Source organism: Emys orbicularis, chromosome 3 (genome assembly GCF_028017835.1).
Source record: "Emys orbicularis isolate rEmyOrb1 chromosome 3, rEmyOrb1.hap1, whole genome shotgun sequence".
Taxonomy (NCBI): Eukaryota; Metazoa; Chordata; order Testudines; family Emydidae; genus Emys; species Emys orbicularis.
Genome location: NC_088685.1, coordinates 83994071 through 84009062, shown reverse-complemented (window position 1 = coordinate 84009062; position 14992 = coordinate 83994071). Strand labels below are relative to the sequence as shown.

The 14992-nt window shown below is 42.6% G+C and overlaps 1 protein-coding gene across 3 annotated transcripts in view; it reads left to right on the top strand.

Annotated features, from left to right (window-relative positions):
- ATG5 (autophagy related 5) overlaps positions 1–14992 on the top strand; it is a 146737-nt gene that overhangs the window by 44651 nt on the left and 87094 nt on the right. For all 3 annotated transcript variants that reach the window (XM_065400723.1, XM_065400724.1, XM_065400725.1), the window contains exon 5: positions 2611–2773. In XM_065400723.1, coding sequence (XP_065256795.1) covers positions 2611–2773 — 163 coding nt within the window. The remainder of the gene's footprint in view (positions 1–2610; positions 2774–14992) is intronic.

Here is a 14992-nt window from a genome sequence, read left to right as displayed (position 1 = left end):
TCAGGGTCTCCCAGAGCATGGAGTTGCATCCCTGACCATCTTGGCTAATAGCCATTGATGGACCTATCCTCCATGAATTTAGCGAATTCTTATCTCATTCAGATAAAGGTCATCACCCCAGTTCATTCAAATCAGCATCTCCAAGATACTTTGTGTCTCTTGAGGGTGAAGGTTATTTCTTCTCCCCATCCTGAAGGGGGATGACACATGATCTTCAGAGCTCTGGAGTGGTTTCTTGTGTGTTCCACAAAGCCTTTGAAACAGCCTTCCCTTTAGGTGGTTCCCGTCTTTATCAGGGCCCTTTTCTGTGCCCCATTTTTGAAATGCTGAGTCTCTGTGTGGCTCCTGAGAAGAGATTCCTCAAGAACTTGAATTTCTTCAGTAAGGTCTTCAACAGCTTGTTGCATCCTAGAACGAATAATGAGCATAGCATACTATAGGGTCTGGTCTGACTTCAAAGTGGTGTGTCCAAGTCAAGTCTCCAGTGCCTCCCTGTAGCCTTAACTTGGTTTTAAGATCCGTTTTGCTCTAACTCATATGAATCCCTCTATTAGTCCCTCTTATTCTGAGGTGGAAGCTAGCCGCCTTAGTGATCATCTCTTTGACCCTAAGAATTAGAAAGCTTGTGGCATTCTTTCTTTTGTACCTGCCAGTCTGTCCTTCTAATGTTGTTTAATTCTTCCACCTTAATCAGGACATTTATCTCTCAAATTTCTATCCTTCTCCCTCATCACAGAAAGAAATTCTGTTGCTTTTCATTAACAATAGGGGAGATCATCAGAGTTTACTTTTATTGTGCTCAGGAGTTCCAGAAGTATCAAGCTTTGGGTTCTTCTTGAGGGCCTTCATAAGGGGAAGGATTTGTCCTGTCTCTGGATCGGCTTGTGTGTCCAGTGTGCTTACTGTTATGCTGATTCCAACATAGAGGAGATCAACCAAACTTTGATTCTGTTAGAAATACAAATACGTGATTGGCCTGGTTATCACCATCACACTTTAATTCAGTTCAAAAAATTTTTAATCAGTGGACTAGATGCCCACTAACAGGGGCACTATACTTCTTGGGAGAGGAAAAAGTTTAACTATTTTGAAATTTATCACCATCCAGAGGTTTATATGTCTAGTACATTAAGTGTATTGATTCTAGAGTTGTTAATCTTTGGATTTGCTAAATAAGTGCAACACATTTATTATTTGCAAAAACAAGGTTTCACTATAATTTAACAAAAAGGAAAGATATAATTCCTGAAAATTGCTGTCTTTTTAAAAGTAGTAAACCTTACATTTTTAGTGCTTGAAAGAGTACAGTGCACCAACTTCAGCCATATAAAACCATTAAAGAACCAGTTAATTAATAAATAAATCTTAGCCCTAACAAGTAAAAATAAGGCTGGTAAGGATTTGCACTGTTTTCAGGGGAAAGTACTTGCAGGTGGTGTTGCCTTATCTATAGGGCCCTACCAAATTCATGGTCCATTTTGTTCAATTTCACAGTTATATGGTTTTAAAAATCGTAAATTTCATTATTTCAGCTATTTAAATCTGAAATTTCACAGTGTTGTAATCATAGGGGTCCTGACCCAAAAAGGAGTTGGGGGGGTGTCACAAGGTTATTGTAGGAGGGGGTTGCGGTACTGCTACCCTTACTTCTGTGCTGCTGCTGGCGTTGGCACTGCCTTCAGACTTGGGCAGCTGGAGAGTGGCAGCTGCTGTCTGGGATCCCAGCTCTGAAGGCAGAGCCGCTGCCAGCAGCAGCGCAAAAGTAAGGATGGCATGATATGGTATTGCCTCCCTTACTTCTGCGCTGTTGCCTGCAGAGCTGGGCTCTCAGTAAGCAGCCGCCACTCTCCGGCCGCCCAGCTCTGAAGGCAGCGCAGAAGTAAGGGTGGCAATACCAGAATGCCTCTAAAACAACCTTGCGACCCCCTCCCCGCAGCTCCCTTTTTGGTCAGGACACCCAATTTGAGAAATGCTGGTCTCCCCCGTGAAATCTGTATAATATAGGGTAAAGGCACACAAAAGACCAGATTTCACAGGGGGAGACCAGATTTCATGGTCCGTGACATGTTTTTCATGACCGTGAATTTGGTAGGGCCCTACTTATCTATTTTGTCATAGTATATGTAGTATCTGATACTGTGTGTTGAAAATTTGGTACAACATACCCACATGGAGGAAATAAAAATGAATGACTGAAAGAAACTGGTAAACCGGCCCATTAGGAAAGATGCTGTTGGGAGGAGATAACTTACAGTATTGTCTACTGTTGCAGAGAAATGGCCAACATATGATACCAACACTTAAAAGGTGTCAAATACTATGCAAGCATTGAAAAACTTCCAATTTGATTACTGGGGATGTTTTTCCTTCCACAAGTGAAGCCATGAAATCTGAATGATGTTTCAGTTACAAATCATTCTTTCAAAACTTAAATCTCTTAATTCACAAATAGGTATTGTGACTAAACCTGAAGTCTGTAAACTGGATGAGGGTTAATGATCTATTTGCTTTGTCTCTGTGCTTGCTGAAAAATAAATATTTTTGTTTATTACTAAGAGATGCACAATATACTTATTTCTTTTGGTCTGTCTTCTGAAAATTGTTTTGTAGAATTTCCCAGAAAAGGATCTACTGCACTGTCCTTCTAAAGATGTGATTGAAGCTCATTTCATGGCTTGTGTAAAGGAAGCAGATGCCTTAAAGCACAAAAGTCAAGTCATCAATGAGATGCAGAAAAAGGATCATAAACAGCTCTGGATGGGGTTACAGAATGGTAAATACAACATGTCAAATTAAAGAAATTTCAGTTTATTAGGATGTTAGAAAAGTTTTTCTTCAAAATCTGAATTATTGTAGCAGAGTCATGTAAAATGCCATTTTCCACACTGTAGTCTAATCAAAGGGCTAAGCAATTTAGTGGAGAATCAACTGTTTTTCACTTCTGGTACCAGGATGCAAGTCTAGCTTGAGATCTTCTGAGAAATAAACTGGGTTGTGACTCAGTTCACATCACAGAACCACATCATATTTAATGTAGTTTGATGCAACTGCTAGTCTGAACTTGGGAGACGCCCAGGTCTTAATTAGTATTGAGTATGAATTATCTCTAACCCTAAAAAAATGTGGTTCCTCTGGTTTATGGTTTGAGATCATTGGTGGGGCAACAAAGGTAAACTTTCATTACAATTTCTGGCATATGAATAATCTTGCCCGTTCTCCCACCCCAAATTTAAATTGGGAAATGTTGTTGATCCGCCAGCTAAGCACCTTTATAACTGCATTTCTTATAGGATGTAGATATTTCACTAGCTGCTGGCTAGATTAATAGAATAGATTACAGTACTTGTGTGGTAAATGCTTCAAAATATATTTTCATATCTTTTTGTCTGTCTGATTTCTAGAAGATGCCATTGGTTAATCTTATACAAGATATAAACCATTACTCCTGGGGGAATTCTGCACCAAAAATTTAAAAGCTGTGCACACAATATTTTAAAATTCTGCATATTTTATTTTTTAAATAACACTATATAATCACGCCAGTTTCAATTATTTGGGTAACTTATTTCAAAATACCTGTCAGCAACTATGTCTGTAACAATACAGACACACACAGAAAAATCCCCTGAGGAATAAAGAGTTAAAGGAACCCCTATTTCTCTGCCCCGTCCCCCTCAGAGCCCAGCGGGGGGGAGAGGGGGGTCAGACACCTGTACCCCCTTCCCACCAGAGCCCAGCTGCAGGATTTACCCCAGCCCAGACATCCACACCCCCTACTCCCCCAGAGCCCAGCCACGCCGCCCCCCTCCTCCAGTCAAGATACTGGCATCCCCTAACCCCCCCAGCCCAGCCATGGGACCCCCCCAGAGCCCAGCTGCAGAGCCCCCCCCCCGCCCTGCCCAGACACTTGCACCCCCTCCTTCCCCAGCACCCAGGCATGCCCCCCCAGCTCAGACACCCACACCCCTACCCCAGAACCCAGGGATCCAGAGGGAGAAACAGCCTGATGCTGGGCCCTGTGCTTGTATGCAGTTTCCTGCACGCAGCCTCCTTCCTTCAGGGTGTGCTGAGAACTGTAGCTGCCTGGAAACACACACCACCCTCCCCGCAGTGTCTTCTACTTGCGAGCTGGGCTCCTCTGAGTCCAGCAGCTCCTAGTGGTGGCCAGCAGCTCTGCAGCCCATTTCTGTGGGAGAAAAAGGAAATTCTGCGTGTACTACATTAACTTCTGCGCAAATTCTGCATGTGCAGTGGTGCAGAATTCCCCCAACAGTAAAACCCTTCAAATACGTAAATTTAATTAGTTTAAGGTATAAAACATTATACATTACATCTGAATATGTAAAGCATGCCAAAATGCATATTAACTTGAGAAACACAAGGAAAACTCTTGAATGTAAACCAAGTACAGTAAAAGCTTTTATCTGGCACTTCACCAACTGGCAAACTCTATAAACCGGCATTTCTGATCTGCACTGAAAGACCGGTTTATAATGCGGTTGGTGTGGGGCTGGCAGGGGGCTGGGGCGTGGGAGGAGCTGCGGGGTGTATTCTGGGAGGGAGTTTGGGTCCGGGAGAGGGCAGAGGGTTGGGGCACGTGAGGGGCTCGGGGTGCCAGATGGCGGGGGAGGGAGGCGGGCGCGGCTCACTTCTGGTGGCTTCCCGCAAGCAGCTCGCTGTCCCTGCTGTTGCTGGCAGAGACATGGCCAGGCGGCTCTGCAGGCATGCTGCCTCCGTCCCACCTACCTGAGCGCTGAGTCTGCGGCTCCCAGCCCCTTGGCTGGGAACCATGGCCAATGGGAGCTGCAGACAGAGGCGCCTGCAGACGGAGGCAGCGTGCCTGCTTGCAGAGCCGCCTGGCCGTGCCTCCACCACCAGAAGCAGCAGGATGGAGAGCCGCTTGCGGGGAGCTGCCGGAGGTGAGTGCCCCCCCAATCTGGCACCCCGAGCCCCTACCCATGCCCCAAGCCCCCTCCTGGACCCAAACTCCCTCCCAGAGCCTGTGTCCCGCAGCCCCTCCCATGCCCCAGCCCCGTACTCCAAACCCCTCCCTCTGAGTTAACTGGCATTTTTAATTTACCGGCACCCCCCATTTCCCCAGCATGCTGGTTAAAAAAGCTTTTACTGTAAAATTGCATATTAAGCTCGAGAACTAATAAAGTCAGGAAATTAGTTAAGATTTAATGTATAACATGTCAGCCTGAATTTGTGGGGGTTTTTTCCTGGTTAATGTCTCAGTCTAAATGATTGAGTTATTCTGGCCATTTGAAGTAGCTTCTGGCTTGCAAGATAACTAACCTCTGAGTTTGTTAGCCCAAAATACTGTTAGTACTGATGATGTCTTCCCTGGGGACCAAATGATGTTTTGGGTCCTAAAAGGGGCAGTGGGAAGATGAATGAGTCATGATAGTTTGACATGTGGTTGGTGGAGTTCAGAGGGATGCAGTTAATAAAATTCCGTAGATTTGCATCCTGTAATTAGTGGGAAATAGCTTTAAAGTTTGGGTCAGTTTAAAAAAAGAAAAAACGTATTCTGATTAGTTGTGAACATCCATTTTAGTGTAAATCCAGCTAATTGGGTGAGTGATATATTTTTCATATTAACAGTAAATACAGAATTTTAGCTAGCTGAAAACTGTATTACTCCTAAAAGTAAAGTATTTTAAAAGGGCAGATTGTCTTGTAAATCAGTAAGAATGCATATTTTCAGAAGTTGTATGTTGAGAAAATGGTTTGATATACCCATATCCATTAAACAAAAGAACAGCATCATCTGTATCATAAACAACTGTATTCAAGAGAAATGGAGTAGAACACTCTGCCTATATAACTGTTTCTTGTTTTGAGACCGCTAATGTTTTCTGGACTCTCAACATTCTTTGGAAATGGAAACTTGTCATTTGTATGGTTCTCCCAGCACTCAAATGCTCATAGTAATGCCTTGTGTTGGTAGTTATTTGCTCTTATTTCATGACTAGCTTTATTAAAAAGTACAGTGAACGATTTACACAATTACCAAGTGAGTATTAAGGTATATCAGGCATATTAGAGAAAGGAAATAATATGAGTGAAGGTCCCTCATTTGACACAGGATGATTGTATTCAGGTCCTACAGAATCCTGTAAGGATACCTCAAGGCATAATTTGGTGATCAGTTGTTCTCCGTATGCACTGAAGTTAGGACAAGATGTAGTATGCTTAGTTTGCAGCTAGGGAGATTCAGATTAGATATCAGGAAAAATTTGTAACTATAAAGGTAGTTAAATATTGGAATAGGTTACCAAGGAAAGTTGTGGAATCCCCATCATTGGAGGGTTTAAAGAACAGGTTAGACAAACACCTGTCAAAGGCAGTCTAGATAATACCTAGTCCTGCCTCAGCCCTAGGGAACGGACTAAATGAACTCTTCAGGTCCCTTTGAGTTCTACACTTCTATAATTTTTTGATTACTATAAAGAATGAATTGAGGAGCAAATGAGCCTATTATAACTTCTCTTGGCACATTCTACTATTACATTGGTCTAGAGGAATCAAATGATCATATTATACAAGTGAAAGTTTGTTTTAGTACCCTCTTAATTGAATTTATTCTCTAGCAATAGGCCCAGTTAAGTGCTGGTACTGTTTATGACGGTGCTAGTTATAGATTCTACTATTGTTATAGTGGTTTAAAAAAATCAGTTGCAAAATGTCATCTTAGCTAAAATAAAGCTTGCTAGCTACTTGTTAGAATATGTATTAAGAAACATCTAGCTCACTTATAAGTGTAACATAAGTTAGGTTTCATTGTAACTGCATGTATCTTTAATGCAGTGTTTTTCAACCTTTTTTTGGGCAAAGGCACACTTGTTTCATGAAAAAAATCACGAGGCACACCACCATTAGAAAATGTTAAAAAAATTAACTCTGTGCCTATATTGACTATATATAAAGTAATTCTCTTGAATAGGAATCAAATAAACACAAAGAAAGTATTTTATAATTACTTTATTATGAAATAGTAAGTAAACAGAAATATGAAAAATTATAAAATACTTTATTCAGTGCGCAACCTGGGCCTGTTTGGCTGAACACAAAGCTGATATTCTGAGCTATTTATAGTCCTTAACATCAGTGGTGGGATTCAAAAATTTTAGTAACCAGTTCCGACATTCAAGCATGGTTTAATATTTTTTTCCCACGGCACACCAGGCAACATCTCGCGGCACACTAGTGTGCCGCGGAACAGTGGTTGAAAAACACTGCTTTAATGGATAAACCAAAAGTTGGTGTTTATCAGTTATAGTGAACCAGAAAGTACTACGTATGTTTGGGAATGATGGTCTTAAGACAGGAGTTTGCCTAGTAAGGTTGGTTTTGTACAGGTTTCATTATATTTCGTGAGAAACAGCACCTGGGAAACCTGACATCTAAATGAGAAGTTTAACAAGCTTTTGAATACTTTCAAATGCTAATTTTAATGTCTGAGCTCTCCGTAAAAGAGAAATAAGAAAAGCTTGTGAAACTAAGAAAACTCTTTTTAAGACATGCTGTACCTTTCAGTATGTTTTTATAGGCTTTCGTTTTAGATGTAATGATTTTAAACCTCTCTCTGAAACAAAGTTTATGACCACAAAAAAGAAAAGAAAGTAGCATTTGTGATAACTGCTTCATACCTTATGATACACATCTGCAGATTGTTTTTCTATGAAACTTCAAGTAATTTTCTTCATATCTTTAACAAAAACAATGATAGTTACATTTTTAAAGTATTGCTAGCATAAGCAACTCTGTATCAAACTTAGTGGATGGCTTAAGACATTAAACGTGATTTTTTTGTAAATAGCAAGTTTGCATAATTTTCTGATGTCAGAAGGGACGATCAATATTACAAATATTATAAATTAGTTTGGGTCGGTCTTTCTAACTGAACTGCAGTTGCCTTGTCTGGTTGCATGGGTAACTTTCCAGCAACACTCTCGGCAGCCCTAGCGTCCCTTAAGGGATGAGCAGTAACAGTGGATTTATGGCAAATCTTGTGTTAGGGTTGCCTGACCTGGTGTCATATCATTCTTCAGTCACTTTGGTTGGCCTACTGATCAGTCACCAAATCAGGGAAGAGGTCAGGTCTCTGCCCATGCACCTGTGGTGATCTCATTTATTCTTTCAACATCATTAAAGGCCTATTTCTAAGTTGGTGTTTCTCACCTAGAGGATTGGCTCCTTTGGGATATGTGTGTGCGTCATACTAGTCCGGATGCAGGGGGGAAGGTAAACAGGACAGAGGAGAGAAACTTTGTGGGGGCAAAGAGGAGAAGCTGAATAAGAGATCCATGAGAGTGTTTTGATGACAAAGCTGTATCTATATTTCTAATTACAGGGACATTTCTTATAGCTGTCCTTGCCTCTGAGTCACTTTATTGTTCCATCATTATGATGGATCAAGGAGGCCTGACAGGTTGTTGGGTTTTTTTGGTGTGGGAAGGGATTGGCTTAATAATTTTTTCGGCTTGCTTTTTACATTAGAAATTCAGGTCTTGTCTCTATTGAAATAATGTCACAGGGTCAAGAAAGTGAAAGCTGAACAACTTAAGAGGGGAAATTATTTTTAATTGAACTGTTCAAAACTTTATCAAAAACTATTAGTAACAGAAGTTGTAAGTGTTAAAGGGAGTCTTGGTTAAAGATTCAGCACACCTGCTTTTCATTTGATGTGAGAGCTCATAAGTAAGGCTATGTTTTAGTCACGGGTATTTTTAGTAAAAGTCATGGACAGGTCATGGGCTGTAAACAAAAATTCATGACCTGTGACCTGTCCATGATTTTTACTATATTCCCCTAACTAAAACTTGGACCTGGGAGCTGTGGGTAGTCTGGGGGCACCACGGGTGATCTGGTGGGGCAGGGGGCGGCACACGGTCCGGGACCCCCACTGGTGCTGAGGGTGGGGAGGGTTGACGGGGCTGGCAGGCTCCCTACCCGGGTCCCCGGGAGCGGCCGGTATGTCCCTAGGGGGTGGGAAAGCCAGGGAGGCTCTGCACACTGCCCCAGCCACAAGCGCTGGCTCCACAGCTCCCATTGGCCGGGAACTGCAGCCAATGGGAGCTGCGAGGGCAGTAGAGCCCCCTGGCTCCTCCGCCTAGGAGCTGTAGGGACATGCTGGCTGCTTCCAGGGAGTCCCCCCGAAGTAAGCGCCGCCTCCCACCCCAACTTCCTGCCCCAGCCCTGGGCCCCCTCCCACAACCAAACTACTGCTGCTGCTGGCGGGGAGGGGCATGGTGGCCCGAGACTGCCCCAGGAGCAGCTGGCATGGCTGGCCCAGGGGCTGCCTGGGCTGCTCGGGCAGCCCTGGAGCCAGCTGTGCCAGCTGCTGCAGAAGTCATGGAGATAACAGAAAGTGACGGAAGCCATGACCTCCATGACAGACACGTAGCCTTACTCATAAGATACATGCTCTGAAATGTTCATGGGTTCCTCAAGCAAAACCAGTGAAGACCAGACTTTGTTTCTGATACTTGAAGGAGAAAATAAGCAGCAGAAGCTTTTTAAAAAAAACTTGTAAGGCCTTCTTTTTGTATATTGTAGAAGATAAAAGGCACATTTTTTGCCTAAAAATATTCCCCATAAATCATCTTTAATACCCCTTTCTATTGCAATGCTTACAAGAAGTTGGACAGCTAAGAGATATATTACTTTTATTTAAAAAACTACTGTATACTACTCTTTTACATCCTTACACTCTCAGCCCTATCCTACTGTTTTGTTTACCCCTCTGGGTCATGTGTAAAATATTTTGAGATACATTCTTAAGGCATTGTAAAATAATAAATGGGAATAGCTAGGATCTTGCATTGAGGTAGCACTTCAGGATTGCATTGTGCTGAATAGACATGACACACAGGGCTCAACAAAAGATTGTTAATATACATTATCCTACTGGTAGAGACACTTATTAGCCGTGCTCCTACAATATATTTCGTTGTAAATTATGTTATAAAGTCAGAGTTGACCAGTACATTTTGACAATGAGGAACAGATCACCCTAATCTCAAATGGGGTTTTGTAACCTAAACAAAAGTTGTCTGTTTTAAATTAGTAAAGCAGATAATATTTATTTGGAAAATTGTCAGGGGTTCTGTATGAGAACAAGTGAATGGGAGGGTAATAGTTTCTTTAATCATTAAACCATCTTTTTCTTCTCACCATCCAGCCCCCAGAGCTCTGTCAAAATTTTAATAGTATTTTTCTCTGTTGGTAGGAATTTGGGTAAACTTGGGACAAGGCTAGGCTATTTCCTTGCTTTTAGGGAATGGAGACATACATCTGTCATAGCAAGTTGCATTTGAGAAGGAAACTGTTTTTTAGTTTATTATTCCTTTCTAACTTGCTATTTTTGTGTCCAATATAAAACAAAAAACATGAAACAAGTGCATATTTTCAGAATTTTGGCTACACCTCCACTGCTGAACGTGGTGTTTCTTTCTCACATCTCTCTTGTCTGTAAATAATGCCTATTGCAGTCTCAGGGGCTTTATTAGAATTTCTCCTCACTTTGACCCTGTTTCTTCTGAAGTCCTTATTCATTCCTTAAGGGCTTCTTTTCTTGGTTCCTGCATTCTCCCTTCCTTATCTTCCTAAATCTTTATGCTTCAGAGTATTCAGAACGCTATGCTCAGACTATTCTCTCCCATCAGGAGATGGAACCAGATTGGTGATGGAAAATAGAAGCATTCTGTCATCTCTAAATCAAATTCAGAATCGCCCTCTGGTGCTTATAACACCATATACTTATGCCATCTTTCCTTCAGCCTTGGCTTCTTCTGTTCCCTCCCTGCACCTAAAATCAGTTGGTCTGTCCCAGACATGGCAATAAGACTCAAGGGGAGGAAGAGACACTACAGATAGTCCTGGCTGAAGATTTTGTCAGAGCTCGTAGTGGGCCCAAGGTGAGATGTGATGCTCTTTCCCTTTTCTACCTTCAAGTACCCGCCTGTCCAAGTGTTCACTCTAGCACAGACCTCACCATTACAGTCTACTATTTAAAATGTTCCTGAATGTTGATTAGTCTATGGCTAATTACCATGACTGCATAGCTGGTTCCACATTATGGACTGCATTTGACCGCTTACAGCATGTGTTGTGTCCTTCTAGAGTTTGACTCTGAGATTTTTACGGAAATGGTGCTTCTCATAGATCCATTTTGTTAAAGATAGGATTTTCTGATTCAATTGAAAAGGAAAGCCATAAACTTAAATTCAATAAATTTTTAAGTAAATTTTTCTGATCAGCTAGCGAACAGGGGTCTGCAAACAAGGGAGTTTGAGAAGGGGAGAAGGAGATCCTCCTGCTGAACGAACAAGGTGCAAGTACTAACCTTGTGGTGAGTGAGTTTGTTTGGCTGTTTGTAGTTTTTCTTTCTCTTTCAGATTATTTCAGTTACAGGGTCAGACTGATTGAGCCTTTGTTCCCTGGTTCAACCTTGATCATCTTTGATCCGCCTCAGTCAGCCTTGTGATCACCCTCCCCCCTGTGTGATTAACAAGGGGGTAGGGCTGACCTAGAGAGAAGGCCTTAAAAACTAGAGGGTAAGCAACCAAGGGGAGTTTGTGGGAGGGAGTTTGTGGGAGGGAATATAATCGCTATGGTTAGGAAGGGCTGCATTGTCAGTGCCAGTGCTGCTCCTGTCTCCTCCACCTGCACCTCTATCCAGACAGACAACCTAACCATGGATGCCTCTACCCAGATCCTGGTGTGGATTTGCAGAGACTGTGGCCTGCATTTCTCACTCTCAGAAAGCCAGGCTGGGGGGACCGTCCAGTGTGAAAGGTGCCCGCTGGTGGAATCTCTCAGGAAGCAGGTGGGAGAGCTACAGGAGGAGGTGGCTAGGCTGAGGAGCATCCATGGCCATGAGGAATTCCTTGAGAATATTCATATGGAGACATGCAAGGCTGAAGAAGCTATCCAGCTACAGAGGACTGCTGTCACACCATCGGGGAGAGGATATAGCTCTGTCTCAGGGAGGACACTGGCTGATGGTTACTTCTGGCAGCAGGCAGTGCTCCACACCTGCTCTGAACCCATCCACCATGGTGATGAAAAACTGTTAGGCTGCCCTGGCAACGAGCAATGAGGAATCCACCCCAAAGGTGGAAGCGGAGAAGCCATGTAACCCCAAGGCTGGGAAGATTGAAGTCACCACTCCCAGGAGGAAACATAGGGTAGTAGTGGTTGGTGACCCTCTTCTGAGGGGGATGGAGGCACCCATCTGTCGCCCTGACATGGCATCCCAGGAGTATGCTGCCTGCCAGGGGCCTGTATCAGAGACGTTACGGTGGGATTGTCAAGGATCATCAAGCCCTCTGACCCCATGTTACTCATCCATGTGGACACTAGTGATACTGCGCGGTATGACCCTCAGCAGATCAGAAGTGACTACAGGGCTCTGGGAGTAAGGGTGAAGGAGTTGGGCGCGCAGGTGGTGTTCTCTTTCATCCTTCCGGTCAAGGGTATCGGCCCAAGCAGAGACAGATGCATCCTCGAGGTGAATGCGTGGCTGTGAGGATGGTGTTGCCAAGAGGGCTTCAGCTTCCTTGACCATGGTATGCTGTTCCAGGAAGAAGGACTGCTAAGCAGAGATGGGCTCCACCTATCAAGGAAGGGGAAGAGTATATTTGGAAACAGACTGGCTAACCTAGTGAGGAGAGATTTAAACTAGGTTTGAAGGGGGCAGGTGACCAAAGCCCACAGGTAAGTCAAAAATCTGAAGACCCGGGAGAAGGTTTAGAATTTGGGGAGAGCAGGGGCAGTTATAGCAGGGATAAGGAAGAGACAAGACAGAACTAGGGGAGGGAGGGAATCAAATCGGTATCTTAGATGTCTATATAGTAATGCGAGAAGTATGGGGAATAAGCAGGAAGAACTCGAAATGCTAGTAAATAAACACAACTTTGACATAGTTGGGATCACAGAGACTTGGTGGGATAATAAGCATGACTAGAATATTGGTATAGAAGGGTACAGCTTGCTCAGGAAGGATAGGCGAGGAAAAAAGGAGGAGGTGTTGCCTTATGTATTAAAAATGTATACACTTGGACTGAGGTTGAGATGGAAATAGGAGACAGATTTGTTGAAAGTCTCTAGGTAAGGATAAAAGGGGTAAAAAACAGGGTGATGTCATGTTAGGGGTCTACTACAGACCACCTAACCAGGAAGAAGAGGTGGATGAGGTTTTTTTAAACACTAACAAAATCATCCAAAGCACAGGACTTAGTGATGGGGGACTTGAACTACTCAGACATCTGTTGGGAAAATAATACAGCAGTTTACAGATTTTCCAACAAGTTCTTGGAATGTATTGGAGACCATTTTTTATTTCAGTAGGTGGAGAAAGTTACTAAGGGAGAGGCTGTTCTAGGTTTGATTTTGACAAATAGGGAGGAACTGGTTGAGAATTTCAAAGTGGAAGGCAGCTTGGGTGAAAGTGATCATGAAAGGATAGAGTTGATGATTCTAAGGAATGGTAGGAGGGAGAACAGTAAAATAAAGACAATGGATTTCAAGAAGTCAGACTTTAGCAAACTCAGGGAGTTGGTAGGTAAGATCCCATGGGAAGCAAGTCTAAGGGGAGAAACAATTGAAGACAGTTGGCAGTTTTTCAGAGAGACATTATTAAGGGCACAAGAGCAAACTGTCCCGCTGTGTAGGAAAGATAGGAAGTATGGCAAGAGACCACCTTGGCTTAATTAGGAAATATTCAATGATCTACAACTCAAAAAAGAGTCCTACAAATAGTGGAAACTAGGTCAAATTACAAAGGATGAATATAAACAAATAACACAAGTATGTACAAAAACAACAAGGAGTCCGGTGGCACCTTAAAGACTAACAGATTTATTTGGGCATAAGCTTTCGGGGGTAAAAAACCTCAAGTAAGTAGGGACAAAATTAGGCCAAGGCACAAAATGAGATCAAACTAGCTAGAGACATAAAGGGTAACAAGAAAACATTCTATAAATACATTAGAAGCAAGAGGAAGACCAAGGACAGGGTAGGCCCATTACTCAATGAGGAGAAAAAAACAATAACCAAAAATGTGGAAATAGCAGAGGTGCTTAGTGATATCTTTGTTTCGGTTTTCACCAAGAAGGTTGGTGGTAATTGGACATCTAACATAGTGAATGCCAGTGAAAATGAGGTAGGATCAGAGGCTAAAATAGGGAATGAACAAGTTAAAAATTACTTAGACAAGTTAGATGTCTTCAAGTCACCAGGGCCTGATGAAATGCATCCTAGAATACTCAAGGAGCTGACTGAGGAATTATTTGAGCCATTAGCAATTATCTTTAAAAAGTCATGGAAGACAGGAGAGATTCCAGAAGACTGGAAAAGGGCAAATATAGTGCCAATTTATAAAAAGGGAAATAAGGACAACCTGGGAAATTACAGGCCAGTCAACTTAACTTCTGTACCCAGAAAATTAATGGAGCAAATAATAAAGCAATCAATTTCCAAACATCTAGAAGATAAGGTGATAAGTAACAGTCAGCATGGATTTGTCAAGAACAAATCGTGTCAGACCAACCTGATAGCTTTCTTTGACAGGGTGACAAGCCTTGTGGATGGGGGGAAGCAGTACATGTGGTACCGTATATCTTGACTTTAGCAAAGCTTTTGATACTGTCTCGCATGACCTGCTCATAAACGAAGTAGGGAAATGCAACCTAGATGGCGCTACTATAAGGTGGATGCATAACTGGTTGGAAAATCGTCCCAGAGAGTAGTTATCAGTGGTTCACAGTCATGCTGGAAGGGCATAATTAGTGGGGTTCCACAGGGATCAGTTCTGGGTCCGGTTCTGTTCAATATCTTCATCAATGATTTAGATAATGGCATAAAGAGTACACTTATAAAGTTTGCGGCCGATACCAAACTGGGAGGGGTTGCAAGTGCTTTGGAGGATAGAATTATAATTCAAAATGATCTGGACAAACTGGAGAAATGGTCTGAAGTAAAT